This window comes from Limanda limanda, chromosome 4 (assembly GCF_963576545.1).
Source record: "Limanda limanda chromosome 4, fLimLim1.1, whole genome shotgun sequence".
In the NCBI taxonomy this organism is placed as follows: Eukaryota; Metazoa; Chordata; class Actinopteri; order Pleuronectiformes; family Pleuronectidae; genus Limanda; species Limanda limanda.
Window position 1 is genome coordinate 15,996,026 of NC_083639.1, and position 24,426 is coordinate 16,020,451.

The 24,426-nt window shown below is 43.5% G+C and overlaps 1 protein-coding gene across 1 annotated transcript in view; it reads left to right on the plus strand.

The window, feature by feature from the left end:
- The first annotated feature begins 5,039 nt into the window (after positions 1-5,039).
- slc25a26 (solute carrier family 25 member 26) overlaps positions 5,040-24,426 on the plus strand; it is a 53,370-nt gene continuing 33,983 nt past the window's right edge. The window contains exons 1-5 of the mRNA XM_061070446.1: positions 5,040-5,168; positions 7,486-7,642; positions 8,691-8,809; positions 15,977-16,081; positions 16,913-16,960. Of these exons, the coding sequence (XP_060926429.1) occupies positions 5,136-5,168; positions 7,486-7,642; positions 8,691-8,809; positions 15,977-16,081; positions 16,913-16,960 (462 nt within the window). The 5' untranslated portion in view covers positions 5,040-5,135. The remainder of the gene's footprint in view (positions 5,169-7,485; positions 7,643-8,690; positions 8,810-15,976; positions 16,082-16,912; positions 16,961-24,426) is intronic.

The following is a 24,426-nucleotide window of genomic DNA, read 5'->3' on the forward strand; positions in this document are numbered from 1 at the left end:
AAAAAATGTGTTACTATATAAAACAAACCACCAATCATAATAGCAGCAATAGTAAACCTGAGCACATATGAGGCTTGTTATGAGGCCTTTACAATGATCCTTTGTGAACCAACTAAATGAATTAATATTATAATGTAACTAAATAGTTGAGTTGCAACCAGCATTAGACATGTAATGCATAATATTCAAAACTTCCTCTTCAGTATTGTCCTCTACAGTGTTACAGGTTATGTTAGCTGATGTCTCTGCAGCAGAAGAGATGATGACACACTTCCTGGCGAATCCACGTTCCACTTCTGTGTGTCAGCCCCATCCCTCGGCTCACCTGCTCTTTCTGAGACGACGACAACCAGAGCACAGAATTCATCAGCATGCATCGTGGTGAAATTGATCACTGCAGTCGATACCAACTAGTGAAGCCACTGGCACGGGCGCTGCAGAGGAGGAGGAGGAGGCATCAGTAGTGCTTTGTCTCGTCTGTGATCTATCTATCTTCAGGTGGGAGCGAGGTATGGGATCAATATGCTACAGGCAGCTCATATTTCAGTGGTGGCCCAGCAGGGATGAGAGGCCATGAGGTGGGGGAGAAAGGGGGAAGTGGAAGATGGGATGAGGACATATGGTTTGCAGGGCTGCCGGGGGTCAATCCAAAAAAGCAGAAGGCATGGAGCAAAGGCATGTGATGTGGATGCAGCCAAAAGGTGAGGAAAGGAGAGAAAACTTTTAGGTCTGTGACGTAGGCGTCAATAGTGCAGCCGAGGCTTACACGCTATATGGACGGCGGCGCAGCCTGACAGCTTGTCGATTCAGTGAATTTATAATGAATGTTCTTTTATTCTCCGCTTTCTCTCTAACCTTTCCCGTCTCCTTTCCTCCCTTTATCTCACCTCCCTCCTTCCTCCCCTCCTGTCACCTACCTGCTCTCTTCATTTGGACCATCAGTCCTCCCTTCCACCCCCTCCCCTGCCACGGACTCATGTAGCCTCTCATCCCGAGAGGAGAAAACGAGGTTTATGAAAGGCGCTTAGTCGCATCTCCTCCCATCCCTGCTGTCGCAGTGTCCTAATGATGCAAATGTTAGGCCGGCTAATGAGCAGGAGTTGTGTTTGGGCTGAAGTTTACCACGCTGCTTGACCACCCTGCCTCATGAATAATATCGCCGTGTCAGAATCAAGATGTGTGTTCCTCTCAGCTCGCGAATAATGACCATTACAGATGGCGCTTCCTCAAATTACGTCCAGGAAAAAAAACGACAATCGCTCGTCTGTAACAGCGTCTAAAAGGAGCAACTGGGCCCTCAAGAGGGATAATGAAAATTCATGATAAAGAATTCAGAATGTCAATTATCAGATACAACACACACACACACGCACACACACACACACACACACACTCAGAAAGAAGCAGGCAGAAAAAAAGTCTAAAAACTTCAGGGGGAACTCTACGCACCCTCTCACCTCTTTGAGTCACGTGACCTTTTGACCCAGGGTTCATTTCGGCTGTCATTTATAACACACACGTTCCTCTGAAGGCGAGCGAAACCCATAGATGTTGCTTCTGTTTTGACAATAACCCTTATATCTGCCTGCATTTCTCTCCCTCCCCACCTCGTGGCTTAATCCTCCGTGCTTTTGCCCTTCAGTTTTTCAAAGACAGCCCGCGGGCTAGAATTGCCCTTTGCTGACTTGTGGCTGACGGTGAATAAGTTCCCCTCTCGTCTCCTCCCTTTTATCTCTGAGATCATACTCGGAGTGGGTCAAGATCAATGGTGCTTCCTGCAAATCTGCCCAGGCTGCGGGTGCCTCTCATTGACCTTACACAGGGGTAACTGAGCCCCATGTACTTCTCTGGGTAAATTCACCTGCCTCTAACGGGTCTTTATCAAAAAGACACAGGCTGTTTGTTTGAGTTCTTCAGTTTCAAACTGTAAGATGCCCTCCTGACATGTAGCCAGGGACACATTAAAGCGACTTTCAGACATGCTCTGAACCCAACATCCCAAATGTCCTTGTTCTCCCTCGTGAGAATACAGCAGGAAAATATCCAAAAATTCACGAAGAGCAAGATGAGATTTCTATCACGCAACACAGACGCAAAACTGAAGGAACACAAGTACCTCAGATGTAGAAGACACTGACGAAGATGTCAACTTCGAAAGACAACAAGATGCGAGAGGCTTTGGTTATATGGGCCGATGCCGGTGTTGATGTGTTGTAAACAAAAACATTTGCTCTCTGCAGCAGAATGTATTTGTCCTGCTGCCTGCCAACAGTGTATAAGGGATGTGTGACAGTGAAAGTGTTGCACATAGATGCACTGTTTGAATGTGTGTTAAAGGGACTCTTACCTTTGTTGCATTTGAGAATTACAGCACATTCGAATCATCCCGCCTTCCTCCAATGCCCCACCCCCTCGTTCCCATCCGCGGTGTTTTTTCTTTTGTTTTTCCCCCTGGGAGCGGCTGTTTCAGTACGCCGTGGACCACTTTGGTCTGCCATCGTCAGTCGCTACGGTCGATACGGTCGCTACTCGCTACTGTCTGCCGTGGAATCAAAACAAACCCTATAGTTGAGGACGCTCCTTGATGACGCGAGCCCGAATGCGCCACAAGAAGCAGACGGGCTTCCTGTCTGTTTCCATGCAGCAAACAGACAGGTCTGTCCGCCAATAAGGTCCTTCGGTCCGAAGAATTTTATTGGTTGAAGTTTTCACTAAATAGAGTGAAATAATTGTTTGCTTTAACTCCTGGTGGGTCTGTCTTGCATTTTAGAGTGTCATTACCTTATTAATACCAATTTAACCTTATCCACAAAAAGTGTAAAAATGCAACAAAGGTAAGAGTCCCTTTAATGAATAACAAATACAGACCATTTAACACAAATTACCTAATTTTCCGGACATTTTCCTGGGTTTATGTCATGAAAACAGCTCAAGTTAAACTGACGTTGCGGTGAGTGAAGGTGTCAAAAGGTGATAGGTTGAGATTTCCCCACTGATCATTACATAAATAACTAGAAGCTACTTCAGCCCCACACGGTCTTGTTTAGAAACGTTAACACTTTTTAATACCGCCGTAAGGTTTTTTTTGTACGAACAGTCCATTGAGACTGACACAGATACAGCGATCGGAGCACAAATGACAAAAATCTCAATAACCAAGGACGTGCTGTGACAGGCTGATAAATGGCTTTGTATGATGGAACAGACAGTACTCTGGACAAACTTCTCCACAGCAGCACAAAGAGCGAAAAATCAATTTCAGGTATGGTATAGAATTAATGTGCTGTATTGACTGGGCTGGGGGGGGGGGGGGGGGGGGTACGGGACAGCCTCAGTCTATGTGCGAAGGGATGGAGCGTTTAGTGTGGAATCAAGTCAGCATCACAAAAACTAACACAGTGGTAAAACGTGACCACACAACCTGACGAAAAGAGACCACAACAGCCCTCACACATGTGTTCCATGAACTGTGTCCTCTGAAGAGCCGCATCGAGACGATGAAAGCATGAAAAGTGGAGAGAAAGTGATGCTGTTGTCGTCCTCGGGCCAGATACAGACGGAGACAGCAGAGACAGCAGCCCGGTCCAGACCCAGCTGGGGCTCACGATCACTGGGATCCCTGCGAGACCGGCTTCAACAAGATGGATGGCGAGCAGCGAGCTTCAAACTGGGCGCACTCAGCCCAGACATCATTAGGTCCGGGCTGAATAAAGAGGTGGCGGCCCCTCGCCTGCTTTTCCCTAATAGGAGGGGCTGCCTGTCTGACAGCAGCACATAAATAACGCAGTGAGCGTGTCACTGGAAAAAGAACACACTCACCTGAGCACACTCACTCACTGGCATCATGAGGGAGATGCCATGTTCTTACACAAGAATATAAGGCCCTGCAGTTATTCTGTACATGATTGTGTGTCTGTGTGTGTGTTTGTGTGTGTGTGTGTGTGTGTGTGTGTGTGTGTGTGTGTGTGTGTGTGTGTGTGTGTGTGTGTGTGTGTGTGTGTGTGTGTGAAGGTAGGTCACAAGCCCAGTTTTAATATCTAATTTTAATATTACTGAATACATTTATTTCTGCAGGTGTCAACGAGTACAGCATAACCCTTCATACATCTCAAACTACAGTCTATACCACCTCAAAGAAAATAATTTTGTGTTCTCATGGTTCTTCTCCCCTAAACTCCTTTTTCTCTCTCACTACCCGACTTTGTCACAGAACAGAGGTTTTCTGCAGGAGTCACTCGCCTCTTATATTCTGTTTCTTCAGCAGTGGGAAGTAGATCCAGCTCTCATCCCCTCAGGGGGACAATCAAGAACTCTCTTAGGAAGATGGAGGAGTCTGATGAGAATAGAAAAGGAAGTCAGAGTTTAGTTTAATTAGGCATGTTTGTGTAGCTCAGTAGATTAGTTTTCCGTGGCTACACCGTCTTTTGCAACTGGAGAAGACAAACATAAGTGTTCCTAAAGAATTCCTACACCTTTTTTGGAAAGAATATTCCTGACTTGTGGTGCCAGGTTACTTTAGTCTTTTATCTCTAGGATTATTGTCATTATTATTATTATTATAATTACTATTATCATTTATGTACTTCCTTCTGTATTTTAACAATTTGTTTTCATGCTATGCAGCACTTGTACTTTGTGTTGAAAACAGGTCTCAGTCTTTATATTATCATTATTATTATTAACATTCTACCAGTTTGACCAATTATTATTTAAAGAAAAAGAAATAATATTACTGCTAGCTGACTTCATATTCTTTGTGTGTGGTGTGCACTCATACCCTCAACTCCTGCACAGAGCCATTGAGATCTTTTCTTTCTATTTCAATATCTAATAGGATCTTATTTACTATTTTTTTATGTAAATTACTTGTTTTGTTGTTGGTATTTAAATTTCACTTTGTAATCCGCGGCATAGATGGTTTTGGTTTGTGTATGATGTCAATAAAATATTGAGAAAGAACAAATTCACCTCAAGGAGCTCAAAGTCACGTGAGCAGCGTGCGTCATGACGTCAGGCTGACGTGCGTCGGGCAAGATGGCAGCGTCCTTGAGAGGCATGTCTCTGCAGCAGCGGTGTGCAACATGCTGAGCAGCTGGAGATGTGAGGCGCTGAGCTGCTGACAGAGACACACCAACATGGAGAAGAAGCAGTTCGTCGCCTCCCTGCTGGTGAGGCGCTCATATTATACACAGTGTTAGTGTAGGTGTCCATGTTGCTAACAGCTAACTGCTAATGTAACCGGAAGTCATTCATCTAGGCTGCTTATCATCAACCAGTGTGTAAAAGTCAGTGTCAGACAGAAACAATGACCGCGGTCATGTGTCCCGTCGTTTGTGAAAACTCGCTCACACACACACACACACACACACACACACACACACACACACACACACACACACACACACACACACACACACACACACACACACACACACACACACACACACACACACACACACACACAGTGCAGGTCATTGGAGCAGAATGCAACTTGAAGACAAACGATGAGAGTTTAATGAGACTGACCAGGGATGAGTGATTTGATTTCCACACATATTTCCCCTCAATCCTGTTCATTAGGGATGGGAATTGGCAAAAATGTGACGATTCAATAGTATTGCGATATTTGGGCCACGATTCAATAGTATTGCGGTTCTGCGATATATTGCGAGTATTGCGATTCGATTCTGCGATATATTGCGATTCATGTCCCCCATATTATTCAAAGGCATTACAAAAAATTAGGAAAATAAGACTGCTCAACTCACTTCAAATGTCACATTTAATTCTACACATTAACTGAAGTGCAAAAACTAAGAAAGGCTAGTGCAAAAACTTTGTTCTTGAACATCCAGGACACAGGACCTTTGTAATTATTTTCTGAATAGGAGACCTCTCACATGAACGTTGAGCTCCCAGCACATAACTTACAATTATTTAAATACAATACAGTAACATAAAGCAGACATCATAGAGTAACATAAACCTGAGAATAATCATATAAATAAGAGTAACCTTGAGCTTCAATCAAATTGAGAAAAATAAACAAATGTTTACTGCTAGAGTCCAGTCCAGTTGGCTGCAAGGTCATGACACAAAATGTTAAATTCATTTGGGAATATTGGCATTTTTGTTCAGAAAAAGGAGTTGGTCAACCTGCTCAGATGTTAAAGTGCTCCTCTGGGCTGTTACTATATCTCCTGCAGTGGAGAACATCCTTTCCGCAGACACACTAGGTATCTTTTAAACTCTGAAACTCTCCTCGTCATGCTTTGCCAGCCAGGGGCTGTTACATATATAATTGTAAATAAAGTATTAAAAAAAAAAAAAAAAAAAAAAAAAAATTGCAATACTTTGTGCTACAGTATCGATAGTATTGCGGGCGCAAAATATCGCGATACTGAACAGAATCGATTTTTTCCCCCACCACTACTGTTCATAGTGAGCCCCACTGTCAGTATGTCAAGTCTCAGAAGACTTTACTGTAGAATGTCTGATAAGAGTAAAGGCAAAGATGGCTACTCATATCTTGCTCATATTAAATACTATTTTAAATAATACCTTGAGAGGTGATGCAGATATTACACTATTTCTCCATTATTATACAGACATTTTGTCTCAGGATGTTGGAGGCGGCAGCACCTCGTAGTGACCAGCTGCCACAGCTCCTAATGATGCACAGTGTTGCCTCCTTTCTAGTGATGTCACGAGAACCGATACTTACGATACCTGTCGATACTAAGATAACAAAACACAGAAGATGCCCATTTTTTGAAGCACTGTAGGCACCGTGAGCTTCGATGCTAGCAGCTGTTAGCAACTTAGCATCAGCCTCCACTTCTGAACATGAAAGAACCTGTGGTAGCCTTCAGTTCTCAAAAATACTCAAAAGGGTATAATTTGTCAAGTCTGGGCTACTGTAAATAACATGGCGCCCTCCATAGAGAGGAATCGCTCCCGATGTAAATATAAAGTGTTCATGTTTGCGGCTATATTCTGATATGAAATATATTATTTGACTGACTAAACAATGCAGAAAAGTTGTCCATTTGTGTTTTATTAGTTCTCCATATTTAGTAGTTTGTGTGTTTTTCTTTCTTTGTTACATATTGTTATTCGGAATTAAACCCTTGATAATCTGTATAAATATCAATACATTTATAAGGGTTTGATAATTAAATCTTAGGAATAATCACAACATAATTTATTTCTTAATATATATTTATCGGACAATATGTCTGTATCCCACATTTGTTCTTACTCCTTCAGTACCTACCAGCTCCTAAAATGTGTTTTGGTCAGGTTCTGCTTTTTACCATATCAATGATGATATGAAAGTGTTGTTTATTGCTTTTTGTGCTGCCACCAAGTGGCCAAACAAACCACTGAATGCAGATTTAAATACAAGATCAGAATACTTGTTCCATCACTGGTGGAGTGTGCAGTGCAGCTCTGTGTCTGACATAGTGATTTAAATCTCCTCAGGCTGGAGGCTGTGCAGGGATGTGTGTGGATCTGACCCTCTTCCCTCTGGACACCATTAAGACCCGGCTGCAGAGTCAGCAAGGTTTCTATAAGGCAGGGGGCTTCAGGGGCATCTACGCAGGGGTCCCATCTGCTGCTGTCGGCTCCTTCCCCAATGGTAAGACAGTCACTGATAGCCGGATATATCTTCTGATGTGAAGGACGTTCTCCCAGTGGTGGAGCCTGCACAACAAAGACTCTTCTTTGTGTGGGATCAGGCTCAACCTCTGTGTTGATCGCAAAATGCAGAGTAACTGTTTGAGTTTGGCGTCAAGAGCTTGTTTTAGCTGTGGCACATTAATTTACTTGTTTTACTCGTCATGCATCAACATTGCAACTCTGCAGACTTGTTTGTGTCGTTGCTCAGATAAGTGTAATAATTCACTAAAATTAGCTTTATTTCTTTGCTTTTAAATTGCATTTTTTGAGGTTGGATGCAAAAACAGTCAGTTTCAAACCATTATAGCAACTATAAATAAACCTATTCCATCCATATGCATATTATATTATATTTCATATGCACCTTTAACATAGTAATTCCAAGCAGATCTCTGTATGAAGGAAATTCTAAGTTATTATTATTTTTTTTTTAAATTTTAGAACGACATTGGATTCAGACAATTCTATGTAGTGTAGGGTACCAACACAAGCAGTGGTATTTGATTATCAATAGATCATGTAATCAAAAAGTTACACATCTGTCGATTACTTTTGGTCTGTATAAATAATCCTAAACTTAATTGTAAGCACACTATCAAAGAAAAAAATGAACAAAGATGAGATGGTGGAATCCTATAATATGTGTATAAATACATATGCTTATACTATATATATATGTATGGAAATAGTTTGCAAATTAAAGTTTGAACTTTTTCTGTATGAGGCACACTTTCTTAGCCACACACACACACACACACACACACACACACACACACACACACACACACACACACACACACACACACACACACACACACACACACACACACACCCCCACACCCACACCCACATCCACACACACACACACACACACACACACACACACACACACACCCACACCCATACCTACCTCAGTGTCTCCCCTGTCAGTGGTAGTGAGGGATATTAATTGCTGTATGGTGGTTGACTAATGGGCCTTAAATGGCTGTGGTTCTGCTTGGTTTCAGCTGCTGCTTTCTTTGTCACCTACGAAGGCACAAAGTCCCTGCTCAGCGCCGGCGGAGCACTGGCAGCGCCTCACATGGCACCTGTCACTCACATGCTGGCCGCCTCCCTCGGCGAAGTAGTAAGTCTGTCTGTCCATCACTGTCCCTTTTTGTCTCCTCTTGTGGATTTGGACTCTTGTTTAACTGTACACTTTTAAATCGGTTGTTAATACAAGTCTCGTTGTTTCTTTCCCACCACTCCCAAACCAACACCACGTTATTGCCTTACAGATTTCACAGATCACTATATAAGGGAGGGCAGCAGGGGAAGGGTGGGGGCGGGGGTGTGTGGTTTTGGCTGAAGGCCCCAGAGTCCAGCTGGGTGAGTTAAGGGGGCTTCCTCTGGACAGTCCTAGCATTTCCCCTCCACCAGCTGGGTAAATAAGATCTCATTACTGCATACTGACTCATGCACTTTCCCAGCTCCGGCCCCCTGACTCTGCCAATTCAGACCGGGGAATTTGGACTTGAAAGCAACGAGGAGCAATTTCCTCCGTCCGTTCCCTCCCGATCACTCGCAGGGAGCCGCGGTGAGTCTGAGCCATATGGGGTCCATGGGTAGTCTCAATGGCATGAAGTGAGGGGGGGGCGTTGAGGGATTGGGTATATGGAAAGAGCGATGCCCCCCTAGTATGCCAACACAGCTTCCTGTAAAATGCTAGCTTGTCAGTATTCATGGCTTTTTGGATGGATGTAATTTTGCCAAGTTTTGCATGTTTATGAAATGGAATTATTCCACACATACCCAGCCCTAGTATTTTCACTAGGGCCGGGTGCCAATCTGGTTCCTACTTGGCAAGTGCCGTCCGGACTGAATCACAATGCAGATTTCAGTGCGTCATTTCGGTGCCTGAGCTCAGAACTGAAATAGTTGTCCTGCTCAGGCAACATTAACATCACTGCTCATGTCTAGTTGACGTTACACTTGACTCTGGTGGCAAAACACTCTCTACATGGCTCAGACAGCTCGTGGCGTTAGCCTACACTTAGCTGTTAGCTAGCTCACACTCGTCGACCTGACAATAAAAATGTCCCTAAAGCTAAACAATCCAAAGTGTGGCTGTATTTCACGTGAAAGGATTCCTAAACTGGGACGTGCAGCAAATGTTTGAAAATGGTTCAGTGGAAAGGGAGGAACACGAAAAAATTAATGAAGCAACTGGCAACACAGGACACATTTGAAAGCCGAGGGAGGTTTCACTTGTTATTTGTATTGTTAAATTTAGCAAACTTTAAACCGTTAACAGTTTAATTTGATTATTGATTGTCATTTTGGGTTTTCTTTAAAGAATATAAATTCTGATATCATTTAGGCAACAGAACCAATTAAAAAATTATTTAGATCCAGTATCAGAAAAATACAAAACAATACCCAACCATGGTTTTCCTTGGACTTAAGTGGATCTTGGTGTGTCGCAGTGTTGAAGAGGAAACCATGTTACTCTCAGATCAGCACAAATTCAATAAGCGTAACACTTGGTTTAGGTCCGGTAGTTGTCACAAACAATATGCCAATTATTGCAGATACCGTATAAGTTTAACGCCGTCGGCACAATTTTCAACTTTGTGTTTGTGGCCCAGCACTGATGAGAATGAAAGGTGAGGCTGAGGTTGCAGCTACGTTTAACCCCTGCTCCTCCTGTTCTGGATTTGAGCACATCAAATGCACAAATCCTCGGAGATGAGCTGAGCGGAGCAGGGGAGGGACTGGATACGTCTTGTTCAAAGAGCGTAATCTCCGGGTTTAGCCATGAAAGGTTTACCCCAGTGCTGCCCCGAGTCCACGCAAGGCCTATATGTCTGCTCTCTGATGCAACTGCTGCCACATATGGTTCTGCATCTCCTCACTCATCGTTAATGACTTTAAATTAAAAATGATTGCACTTAGGGTCTAACAGAGGTGGTAGCAGCCGGACTAGCTGGGGTGCAATAGATCTGTTATGTCTCCTGCTGTGGCAATCTGACGATTAATCAATTAGCTGATAAGAGAAATGGAAGGTAATCAGTTGACTGATTGTTTTGGTTGTTTACCAAGTTGAATGGCAGGAGCTGTCAGGTTCTCGCCTCTTAGGTGTGGACATTTGTGGCTTTTAAAAAACGCTATACCTTTTGGTTTCAGTAATTGTTTATTAGTTCGGTCTTCGGTAAGCCTTATCACAATCCTGGAAAACCTGTCAAGAAATGTGTTATGATGAAAATAAATGATTTGAATACACTCCAGCATGTTTCTTCTGTTTTTGCTGGTGTGATCAGCAGGATCATTTGTTCTAAAAAAAATGTTTTTCCTTTGTGTTTGGGCCTCTCGTCCATAAGCAAACTTTTTAAAGATTTATGTAAATGCCTTCCAAAGTGCAGATTTTCAAAAGCTACTAATAATTATCATTATTAGGCTCTGCATATCAGCGATTAAATATAAGACGGAGTGTTTCCATCACAGGAAACGATGGTGTCAGTCATTTTTGTGTATTCTTCTGAACGGAGATAGTTTGTAAAATGAAGGGGTGTGATCATTTATATTTCTCTAAATGGAAGGGAGAAAATCTGTCAAAAATAATCCATAGTCATGTGGACAAGGTGTGAATCAACAAAATCTGGATGAATGGTCATCAATATATTATAGTTGTAAATGTTCTCTCCTCTCTGTCCTACCTCAGTTAGAATCTGAATTATTCAGCACAAATCACATTGATGCCAACATTAATGTAGACTCTAACAGATTTTCATTAGCATTATGTTTCATCTTCCACTTTGCGTAATTGTTCTATTCTGCCAATGTTAGACAGCGCCACATGTTTCCAGTGTGTTTCTCTCTGGCTCGTCCTCCTGCTTGTCTCTTGCTAGCTGGGAGCAGCTGGTTGCTGGCAGCTTTTGACACACAGGAACTTAAAGAAGAAGAAGAATAAGCAACTTTTTATTCGAGCCTGAATTCACCAGTCAACCCCTTCATCAACCCATGATCCTTTCCCCAGGAGTCTATTTAGTTGTGTTTAACCAACTGTTTCCACTCAGCAACATTCACAACAGAAGCCTTATGGGAGTTATTACTTTGCTTATCCCATCCACAAGCCTCTCTGGATGATGGGCTCGAGTTGGCACTAACTTACTAGATGGAGACTTCATTTGAAGCCTATAATGATTGTACCACAGGGAGTTGTAGCTCCAGATGAAGCCGGACGCTCTTTGGTGCAGCCTGTAACCAAACATTTATCAGCAAACTTTCCTTTTGTGAGATAAAACAAACTTCATGTTGCCCATATATAACAAAGACTGTTGATAAAGATGGGCGATGCATCTCCATTTACTCCCACGATCCAGAAAGGAGGGGGGGCGATCAAGACGCATGGGCTTCATATTTGGTGAGCTGTCACCCCGTCCATCTTCATATACAGAGTTAATCATATAAGACGTGACCATGGTTACAACTGCAAAACAGGATTACACAAATTATTCATAATAATAATAATGAAAATGATGATTATGATGATAACATTAATAATTTATTATAAGACAAACAAAATAACAAAATAAGACGTAGGATAATATAAAAGAAAATAATAAAAACAAACCACATCCATTAAACCACTTAGAAAAAGGACATTAAAATGCTGTTGAAACAATGATTTCAAAACTGGTAAAGTGCTGGTAAGTCGGGCTGAGGCTGGGTTCACACCTAAAAACTGTTTCTTCCAGACTCAGGTTTTACAGAATTATTGAGCTGCACTTGAATAAATAATGTAGAAATGTGCTTCAGCTTTTGGGTGGTTCTCACAGGTCACTTTTTTATATGAACCTATCTAACTCCTGGTGTAACTTGTACCCAAAGGCAGGACACGGAGGAGGAAAGTCAAAAGTTGCAAAGAGAAACAACAAGAGAGTCAAGACAATGAGAGAAATCCTCTCCCTGGTGTTTGTGTGACTGCGGTGGCGCGGTGCTCCCATAAAGAATGTGTAAGCTGATGGCGTCTGTCAGGCTCTAGCAGGCTGTTATCCAGCCATTAAATCAGATTTATCTTCATTCCCATTCGCTCGACGTCGGCCCTGAAAGCTCATTTGTCAAGGCACCCCCCCCTCTCACCGCCACCACTGCCACACGTCTGTGGGAGGATGTACTGGAAAATACAGTGTGACATGACAAGATAGGGGGACAGAGAGAAGGAGGAAGCATGAGAGGGGAGGATTTTTTTGCAGGGGGGGGGACTGGCAGCCACTTAACACCGAGAAATTATCCATGCATCGCCTTTGAGCAGCGCCACGCTCTGTGATTTATTGGCTGTTGTTTCAAAGTTGGAGACACTCGGCGTCCTCATCTCTTCCCCTTTTCTTCATGACCTTTTTTTTCCATCCCTCTCCTCCTTGCTTTTTCTCTTTGTCGTCCCATATTTCAGTCTCAGCGATGCTTTTCCACGACTGGGCTTAGGATAAAAAACCCAGAAAAGTCCTGGGACATTGGTGCTGATGCTGACTGTGGCACATGCTGTGTTTCATAGGGGGAGGTGGAGATTTTGTTGTCTATACAAGATTTACTGTGTTGTCACTGAGATTTATCTTTAAAGCGGGGTTCTGGTTTTGAGCTAAGTAATTCTTAAATAAGTTAAGTCAGGGATTAAGCTGTTTAGCAAACCTTTCAGCTGGAGTTCATTTGTCTATTGGACCGTGCATTGCTACCAATGTATTGTATAATTGAGTGTATTAATGAGGATATTCTAACACGCAATAATGTTCTGCTCTGTTTTTCTCAAAAGAAAATGCCAGTTTCTTTAAATGTGTGGCTGCAGCACTTTCTCTTTATGAAATCACTTGTGAGTTTAGTAAATTTTAATGACAAGGTCCAAAACAGTTGTCTGTTTTTCTTACCTTTTGTCTCCCTGCAGTGTTTAAACGGTAATCTCTCTCTCTCCACTACGTCCTGATGGCCATGGGCGGTAAAAGAGGGATGGTGGGGTGGACAGAGGGATGCAATGACTCAATCTGCAGATTGATCCGCTGGCTATACAGATAATGTGCTCTGAGGCCCTGCTCATTTCCCAATTCCTGCCGCGGTTCTGCCAGTGATTGAGCACCAGCGTCGTACTTTGCTGTCTGGCGGGCAGCGCTGGAAATTGAAAACACGCTCTGTCATTTGGATTAACAGCAGCAGGCCGAGGGAAACTGAAAGGCTCCGATCAGAGGCAGACAGCCTCCTAATTAATGCTGCTTGATGAATCCAACAGCTTGTAAATAAAGATGAATTGTAGCAGGAATTTAAAAGGCTGCCAATGGGTTTATAATAAGTTTACAAGCCAGAGGGAAGAATAGAGAACGAAGGGCGAGCGAAGTAGGTGAAAAACCAGACGTCTGTCTTCCTGACAGCCTTCCGCCTGCAGCCCTCCTCAAAACGTGAGGTAACAAGACTGATTTCTAATGAGGGACATCTTCCTAAATCTTCCATTCTCAAAGAGGATGCAGCTCAGACGCTCCCCAGCCGTATTTCATCACGGCCTGATTCATCACCAGCAATTCCACCGTTTTGCTGAGATCTGAAATGGCCTCAGAGACTTCACACTTTCTCTTCTCTTCACTCAACATTCTCCTCCCCACCCACCCGACGTGCAAATTACTCCCAAATAAACAATGTCCCTAATTTATTTGGTATAATCTCAGCCTCATTCTGCCTTCCCCTCTGTTGTGACAAGAGAGGAAAGGCTGTCTCCACTCCATGCCCTCCATCCAATTACGTCAGTAATTACTTGTCATAGCCACTTTCTTTCTGTTTAGCCGCCTTATTCTTAGCCCTTTGGAGAATTGGTTTGGGGAGAACATGATGTACAATGTATTATAAATGGTAACTTGACCAAAGGGAGGGCAAATGAGATCTCTGAGATGGATGCAGCCAGCTCGGTTATTGCGAGGGAGGTGATGCAGGTGTAGGTGTTGCCACTTGGTGGTGCTCTTGCACTGCAGTTGGGCTGCAGCTGGAAGTTGGTCACACTCACCTGAAATACCAATGAGAGGCGCAGTGAAATCTTCTCAGAAGCTCATGCAAGTCTTTTGCTTTTGCTCGTATGTAGAGAGACTGAGGTTTATCTGCTCGCTGTGTTTTGAAAAGAAGGAGTTGCGTTGGCCGGCAGCAAAAACGATACAGTGCTGGAAAAAATAAAGCTGTAAAATGGTACTAATAATAGTCTATAGTGCACAGGGATTTTGGAGATGCAGAGCAAATACGTTTCCTTTTGATGTTCGCGGGTAATGTCAACTCAGTTTGTGATTTCGCTTGATTTAGCCGCTCTCCTTTGCACTTCACACAAGTTCCCGTTCTGGCTCGTGAGGCGTCCTTGGTGTCTGGCAGAGGAGCCGACAGAGAGGACAAGCAGCTGACAGGAATGAGCCCTTGAACAGCTGTCCTGGCAGCCTCCTCTCTGCTCTTCTTACCGTGGAGAGCGGAAGAGCCTTTTCCTCTGGGGCCCCATCCCGTCTAAAACCTCTGCTGGGGGCCCAAATAAGATATTTGAATGGAGAAGGAACCCAGCAGAAGAAGTGGTGCATTTCATCTTTGTTGCATTGGCTCCATCACTCTCTCTCTCTCTCCATCACTCTCTCTCTCCCTCTCTTTCCTCCTCCCTGCTTCACGTTGGTGTGGCGAGGGTGGCACCAGCAGACTGGCAACTGTATGACGGAGGGGAGTCGCAACAGGGGGGGGGGGCTCACCGATCGCTCTGTCAGATTGCTCGCTGTTAGCCGGTATTTCCGCTCTGATGCAGGATAAATGGGAAATCAAGTCGCCAGGTGGGCAGCTGTGCCTGCCTGCCTTTAGGGCGATGAGAGTTATGAGGCATAAATATTCATGTCTGTCTTCACTAGCTGTTGGCAGTCCATATTTTTGTTGACACATGGTGGATGGGTTGTAACTTGTGGCGGGGAATGTGGATCTATCAGTGTTTGATGGCAGTTGTTTGGACACAGTCAGCCTGATAAATCTCCTCAGTTTTCATGTTTGCAGCTTGCTTCCTTCTTACTCATTTTGTTAATTGGCTCAATTGCACATTATCTCAAACCCTTGTTGTCATGGCCACCTGCCACAAAGCAAAAACACTATCACACAGCAGCAGTGCAGTGGTGTGTAGGGCAGTGAGTGGTCCTCTTGTTCACAGGTTAGTGCAGTCAAATGCAATATGTTAAGAGTATTCAAAACCTTTAAGATGGACACTACTGTAGATTGAGATCATAAATATGTGCTTGTTTGTTTAACTCATGCCCTGTCCATCCTGTAGGTGGCTTGCCTTATCCGGGTTCCCACAGAGGTGATCAAACAACGGGCCCAGGCTTCTCCCTCATCCACTACCCACCACATACTGCTGGCGACACTCAGAGGAGAGGTACACAGCAGTCAATGTCACTTTCTGAAGGGATTATTCTGGTTTAATGCAATTTTGTTGTATATTTCTGTGTTTTAGTAATAATAGCACTGTTGGGGCAAGAGGTCGTCAGACAATCAAACAAATCTAACACAAAAGACTAAATTCTGTGATATCCACTAAAAGTTCAAGTTTATATGACACATGACCACATCTGAAAGCAAACGTATTTGTTGCTGTTCAGCAAGGCCGTGTTCTAAGGGTCTATTGTGGACACTGTTGCACAATCTCTCTATAGTATGCCGTATACTGTTCTTGTCTTGGTCGTCTGCTTTGGAAAGTACTGAAAATGTCCAATGTCAGAAAAGTGTTGGAACGTGATTTTAGATGCTGGTCATCTATCGGACAAGTACTCTGACTCGACCATATCAGCATCTGTGTTTTTTACCATTATTGATTGGAGTGTAAGCAGGAGTTGAGGAGGGAGAGTGGGGGAGGAGAAAGGATGGGTCTGAATCAAACCCGAGGCCTCTGTATGCAGGTCGTCCTCTAGCTCACCTGGTAGCATTGATCCCCACGCCTCAACTGTAATCCAGCTCTCAGCAGTTACTTTAAATATGTGTCATCATGAACATTATAAAATAGAATTATAAATATTAGAGGTTGTAAAAATCCAGAATTATTCTGAAATCCTGTTTTGACTTGGTGATTGGTTTGAAATTTTGTAATAAAATGAATATTTTACATATGCATGTTGCATGCATATATGCATATGAATGTTTTCTTTTTTTTTTTCATGATATGAAATCAAATGTGTGTCTGTGTTTGTGAAACTTTGTTTTCTCTGTGCAGGGTGTTCGAGGCTTGTACAGAGGATTCGGGAGCACAGTTCTCAGAGAGGTAGGATTAATTCACATTATTTTTGTCATTCACTTGTGATAATGATCACAACCAATACTATCTGTTTTAAAGCTGATCTCACACATTAGTTCAGTTTCAGTTGAGTAGGAGGGACTTCTCACAAATTCTAATGAAATCAATTTAATGGGTTTATAGTAAAGAAAAACAACTTGACTGCTTGAAGTCTGTGCAGTGAATTATTACTGACAGAGCGGATGAATATCTCGTCTTTCCACTCTTTTGACAGAAGACATGTTAATTTCTCTGGCGCTTTGCTGAAGGAGGAAATATTGATTTACATTTAGTTTTTTTCTACCACTTTCATCTCATTCAATTACTTGTTAGAGACACTCTCCCTCTTATTGGAAGCACATCTGATTAATTAATCCAATTAGTTGCGTTATAAATGCAAAACAAAACAAGGATAAACGAGCACTGCGCTGCACTCACCTTTTTGTAATGAGAACGACGCTGGACTTCTTTGATTCATGATCTTGTGTTTAATTGCACCTGCAGTGCGTGATAACGCAAAATAATTGCAGTGAAAGCTGCATTGATCTCGCACTTTTGGCTCCTCCCCTCCATCCTGCTAAGATTCACTAGAAGTTGAAAAGACAGATGAAGAGCGAGAAAGGAGTATTTGAAGGTGACACTTGTCTTCCCAATCTTTTTTTGGGGGAGGTGGGAGAAGGTGCAATCGAGTCCCCTCCGCTGTGCTGGCCTGTACTTATTTTCTGCCTCACTAAACTGATGTTATTCACGCAAATTCCATCTGGACAGCCAGGGAAAAAAAGGACAACAAGACACTGTGATTTCTCTGAGGGGCTCTGAATAAATGAATAGATTTGGAGGCTGGCGCACGGCCTGTATGCATACTAACACTGGCAGATGAAACGTGGCGGCGGTGGCGGCAGGGATTTGGGGGCGCAGGAACAGCAAAGGATGCTCTGCAGCGACGTGTGTCGAGAAGGTAATTCATTTTCTCCCGGCCTCCTTCACAATCCACGTATCTCGCTCCTATTGGCAAATCGACCCTGTCAAGATAAGTTTGTTTATGTGTTATGGCGTGCCTCCCAAAGCCCCCCTTGGCTGGCCCACTAATTGGAGTGCTCTCTTCATTAGGCTTTTCTGCTGTGCGTGGTATCACATTCGTCACTGGTTTGGAGTTTGTGGCAAATGTGGAGATGGCGTTCGCACTGTAGCACCACCAATCGTGATTCATATCATCGCACCTAACATGTTGATTTTGACACTGCACACCCATGGGCCCTAATTTTCATTTATAATCTCCATCTGGAGTATTGACTCATTTTTACTTTTGCCCAACATTAAGCTTGACTATGGTCCACTCTGTGAAGTTGTCCGCAACGTCAGCACCTTTTAGGTTCCAGCTGAAAAGAGCAGGAAATCAGTGAGATTCAGATTTTGGTGAAAAAAGATGTGATCCTGTGACAAAGAGTTTTTTTCCGCACTGAAAAAATTATGAACATAATCATCAACAACAGAGCAAGACCTTGTTCTGGTCTTTCTAAACCCCAAAAAACTTCCATATATGAGCTGTTAATGTGTGGGTATAAACCTCATTGTATTTATTGTACAACAATGTGACATCATCTAGTGATGTCTGTCATTTTGTCAAGATCTCTGAAGTTCACGCTCTCGTTGAATTCATATTTTTCTCTCACCACTAGATGGCATGCTTAGATTAGCACTGCATCACATATCTACCCTGACTTGTTCCTGTTTCCACTCCTCACCCCTCTCTTTACTGTATGCCCCCAACCCCCCCCATCTCTCTCTCTCTGCTCCCCCACAACACCAATCCAGCTTTATGACATTTATGAGCTGAAGTCACGATGGTGAAAATAATGACTTTTTTTTTTTATGGCAAACGCTTTACTTTTCTGATTAGAAGCGCTGTGAGCTGATCTCAGATTTCATCTAAATTGCTCCAATTTGAGTTTGAGTAATGAGCCTGAGATGGGTTATTAGATAGTAATTTATTAAATGCAGTGTGGTACAAGGAGTGTAAGTGAAGCACGTCTCTCTCACCCTTTGCTCTTTCACCTACTAAGTGTAGAAGCCACTTTATATGAATCCTCCTTTTCACACATTGAGGTAGGAAATGAGGAAGAGACCAAGGGACCTAGTTGAGCTGGGAAAGAGCAAGAGTGAAAAATGTGTTTCTGCTGTTGCCTTTACCAGCGTTTAGTACAGGTAATTTTTCTAAGGCAGCCTGAGAATCAGCTTCAGAGCCTCTCCACCCCGACAGCTGGAACCTGGCAATCAGAGGCAGAGAATGTAGCGGCAGGGCTTATGAAACACCTCTCCATCCAGACTCCTCCCCACCACACCTCTACTTCCTCTTTATTCTTCTACCATTCAATCCTCAGCTGATCCCTTCTCTGCTTCCTCCATCAAGGTTATGGCTGCAAGGAAAAACCTCTCACTTAACTGGTACCAACAGGTGAAATTACATAGATCCAACTGGAGTCTGCAGTTGTGGCCTGTTTTATAACAGATTTTGAGATCATCAGAATGATAATTTGAGGGTTGCATGAGGAGCTGGAGCCGTTCCCAGTTGACGTTAGGCGAGAGGCGTGTTACACCCTGGACAGGTCACCAGACATTCATTCACTCTCAACCTGTTGGTTGATTAAGAATCTCCACCTAATCTTACCCCAGTCTGCTTGAAGTGGGACAGTTGGAGAAAGCTGGAGAAATCCTGGATCAGCCCATTTTTACAAATACACTGCAAAAGGTAATGGGTGCTTCCTTACATCATGTGAAATCACCGCCATGTACCGACAGCTCAGTTGCTGTGGCGTAGTCACTGAGTTATGATTGTCCATACAAAGCAGTGAGGGAGTTGTGCTGTCTCCGCTGGGATGCGGAGGTTGAAACCGTATCAACAAGCAAGCAGCTGAGCAGTGCTGACCCCTCTTTGGCCCTTTTCTCTTTTGGAAAGGAGCCACTTTTCACTGTCTGTGATACAGGTTCAAAAAGGGAGAGGTTAGGGGAATCTCTCATATCCTGCCTCTGCGAGCACTGATCCACGGAGGCTCATGTTTATACACCCTCATATGACTGAGACAGAGCAGAGGAGAGACAGAGCAGAAAGAAGGAAGGGCGGCTGAGCGAGGGAAGATGAAGGTGTTTGTTTTCCTCTACATATGTTAAGGCAGGATTTGAGGGACACGTGTGAAGGAGGTTTTCCTCTTGCTTTGTGTTTAGAGTTGGGGCTCGTCAGAGCAGCTGCTGTGAGTTTGTCAGAGCCAGACAGCAAACCCAGTCTACTAAATTACACCTTCAAACAGTTTAACATGGCTGGAATAAATAACATGGAAAATAACACAAGATTGCATTGGAAAAGGGAAAATATGAAACAGTATTTTGAAAATGAAATGTGATACCAGCCAGTGAGATGACTGCTCACTTAGGTTTTTGCCTTTTCTTGTTTCATTTTGGACTGTTTCTAAGAGCCGCTTTCAATTTGTAGCTCTTTGCATTTACACAGTCATAGAATTAGATTTTTATCAGCCTCTGAAAGCCAGTAGAATAACTGTCTAAGCCTGGCTCTATTGGTTTCCAGAGAAGAGGAATGTTTGAAGAATGTGAGCTACTGGTGCTACCTTATCTGTTTACACTGTGATCAATGAGTGGCCTAAGAAGACTGAAAAACCTGTTGACCTCGGCAGATTTGACCCTTGACATGACTTGACCTATAGAAGTGTGTGTCTGTGTGTGGGTTTGTGTGTGAATGGGCATGTGTGAGCTCTAGGTGTTCTTAATGTATTGACTAGTGTAGGACACCAATGATGGTTCAGTCATACACATGGAAATCAGCAGTAGGATAAAGGGGAAGTTTGACATTTGTCACGGTATCTTAATTCACCTATCAACACATTTAAAGCTTGCTATAGTTAACTTGTTGTGTATGTACACATCTGCACAAAAACTGCGTTAAATAAAAAATCAACAGAAAGTCTCTGAGCAAAGTGTTGGCTTTATTGGACATAGGCATTGATTTGACAGGTGCCTGGACTCCACAAAGATTTCCTCATTGGTGTTTTAATGATGGTGGTGCGCTCAAAAACTTCAGGTTCACAATCTCCCATTCAAATGGTTTGAGAACTGGTGACTGTGAAGGTCAGAGCATGTGATTCACAACATTGCTGTTCTATGAATTGCTCGTTGTCTCCAATGTGCAAAAAGTCTGACATATCTTCATAACTCATCTTTACTTTCTCTGTCCCTGTGTAGAGCTGAAACTTAATTGATTAGTTGATAGGAACAAATATAATCTATTTTTAGCAATCAATTTATACGGTTATACATTTTTTTTAATGCAAAGCTTCCCCAAAATGCTTGAATTTAATTTTTTTTATAATATCGTAAAAGATAACATCTTTTGGGTTTTGGACTGTTAATGGGACAAATCAAGACATTTGAAGACTTCCCTTTGAACTGGGGTTCGAGATTTGAGCCTGGGACATTTCTTCTGCTGACCACTAAGCTAGTTTACAAGGACAAGCAGTTGGCTCTTTTTTAAGACTGGGCTGTGGTCATTTCCTAGCATTAGGAGTCCATGATCACCGAGGGGGGAACTAGAGAGGAGGATGGTAATAGCTTGTTTGGGGGCTTACATTGAGCCTCACTTTCAGCAGCTAGCTCAAACTGATCCCCATCGAGCGGCCAACCAAAATAGCGTGCGTTGTTGTTTTGTGGTTTTGGTTGGTCCGAAGTAAAGCATCCTGGAGATGGGCGGCTTAGCAGCTCTCAACAAGAAAAGGAAGAAGGCAAACAGGTGCAGCAGCTGAACTGAGAGTCTCACCAGGCCGCTATGCATGATCCCTTTAATACACCTGTTCCTTCAGTTATTTGATAAGATCTGCCAAGTGTGAGCCGGCCAAACTAAAGAGGGAAACTGATAATATCAATCTATCTTACAAATTTTTTTGCTTCAAATGTTGTTCTTTGCTCTTTAAATGTATTATTATTAAGCTCATTATCTCAGTGAAATACTTACAAAAACACCCTTTTTTATTACTTTGGGTAAATTAGCCAGGCTGCCGAGTCAAAAAGTTAATTTCAAACCCAGACTCTAGAGAGGACATAGCCTGATGTGTCTATTCACAATGTGAGCAGTAACCGTTTTCACATCTGTGATGAATCTGTCTACCTGCGTGAGTAATGGGATCTGAGTGCTGAACGCCATCCCTGTTTGAGTTGTTTGCAGGTCGAGCTGACCCTCGTTAAAAGAGAGCTGGCTGCCTTCAGCCACAGAGAACAATTTATCTTTGTCACTCGATGATCTCTATCACTTTACCACACGTGTCACTCCGGGGATTAATGGTTTACTCCCACCGTCACTGTGGATAACGGATGGAGGCGCCTCTAGTCACAGTGGCTGCAGGCTGCACCTGTCATTCACATTAGTGTAGTTGAAGTGAATACAATCGTATCTTCACTTTTTTGTTTATCCGTGCTTGCCGATGCATCCCCCTCATATATCCAGTCCCATTGGGGTGCACGCTGGCGAGACTCAAGCTGCAAATCTGTCTAAACATCAATAACCTTCCTTGGATCAACATGTGGTCTTATTGATGAGTTCTGCAGTTGGACAGGCTTAAGGAGCGAGCTGCCATGCTGTCAGACCCCCACGTGTGCTTCCTGCTCCTTGCATATTTGGCTGGGGGGACAGTGCTGGGCTCTGTGTGTCCCTGTAGAGGATGATGCATTGGAAGCCGGTGCCACTGAGACCCATGGATCACACACTTAAGTACGTTTGTCCCCACTGAGCTCTTCAATCCACTCAAAAATCCATCATTGTGGACATATTTCGTAATGCAGGGATTCTCTGTGAATTTCTGTGCGGATTATCGAGTGCCAGACATTTCTTTGGGTAAAGGACAGCTGTTTTTGACAGCTATAATTGTTGTAATGCTTTTCCTCTCCACTTAATGGTGACTTTGTGTGTGTTTTCATCTTATGTTACCGCTTACAAATATTCGACTAAAACCTGTTAAGGAGAATGTTCGGAGGATTGTCTTGGAGTTTTCCGGTAGTTTGCCTTTCACACCTGCACAAAGCAGCTGGAGGTTTTCTCCACAGATAAGTTGACAACAAATCCTCCGCAGTATTATGGCGAGAGTTGGAGCTGCCGGGTGCAGCAGGCAGAGGCAGGAAGTAACTCATCAACTCTGCTGCAGAGATCACGTGATACACAGTCACCAGTGTCGGCTCTTATCACCACAAACTCTGTTGACATCTTCGTCGGTGTCTGCTACGTGTGCGTTACCGCTTTTTCAGCAGGATAAATTTGTTTTGTCTTAGTTTATTTATTTTTGTGTTGGAAGCACCCCAACTCGCTCACTAGCAGAGGATCCCCTGTTGTGTTCACACATCATATTCCCGTGGATGTACTGGACATACTGGAGGCCAGGCAGAGAAAGTCTGAGAAACTGTGGAGCCTCTAACTCGGACATTTGCGCTCACACATGCACCTCCGCCAGAAAAGAAAATACAGAGGATCTGCTGAGTTCAGTACAGGTTGTAAAGCAGCTTTGGGGATAACAGCTGTGTCCCCCAGTGGGGAAAAAAGCAGATTTTTGGGATGCGGTCAGTGGGTTAGATTACTGTATGGTCAGGAAACTATATTCATGACTCGAACCGGCATAAAATTGCTCTGGCTCGGGTCTTTATCAAGACGGTAGTTGTTCCCTTTTGCTTTGGTTGCAGTTACGCATATAGTGATTATGGTCAGGGTAAGTCTCCCGGAAATAAATGTAAATCAATGTTAAGTCCCCAAAAGTGATGGATGACAACGTGTGTGTGTGTGTGTGTGTGTGTGTGTGTGTGTGTGTGTGTGTGTGTGTGTGTGTGTGTGTGTGTGTGTGTGTGTGTGTGTGTGTGTGTGTGTGTGTGTGTGTGTGTGTGTGTGTGTGTGTGTGTGTGTGCGGTGTGCACAGTGGCCATGTTAATGTGTGTGCTTCTCAGGGACTCTAGGCTATGTTTGCTAGTTCCCACAACTTCATGCATGTTTGTCTCAACCCAAGCAGAAAACCTTTGGCGCTCCACATGTGTTTCTAATCGCACACAGTCCCGTCGGCCTGGCAAGGGACTGAGGGACTGAGTGAGGGAGGGGCTGTGGGAGTGGGTTTTAGTAATGGGGGAGTAGGTCTGGGAGGGAGGGGAAAGGGACAGCGGTAGTTTGGATGTCATCTGGAAAGAAATATGTGTCAAGACTACGCTCATGTATGCTGGAATGTGTCGTCAGCACACCAGATTGAGAGTGATACATTATTCCCCTGATGCAGTCCTCGCAATGCAGATTTGATTTAAATTGGGCACCTGTTCCACTTGAGTTTAGCAGACGTTAAAGTGACATAATACCTTAACTGCCCAATTACAAGGCAGCCCATCTTAGTCAATCAGCCACTGAATGAAACCCTTGCATGAATTAA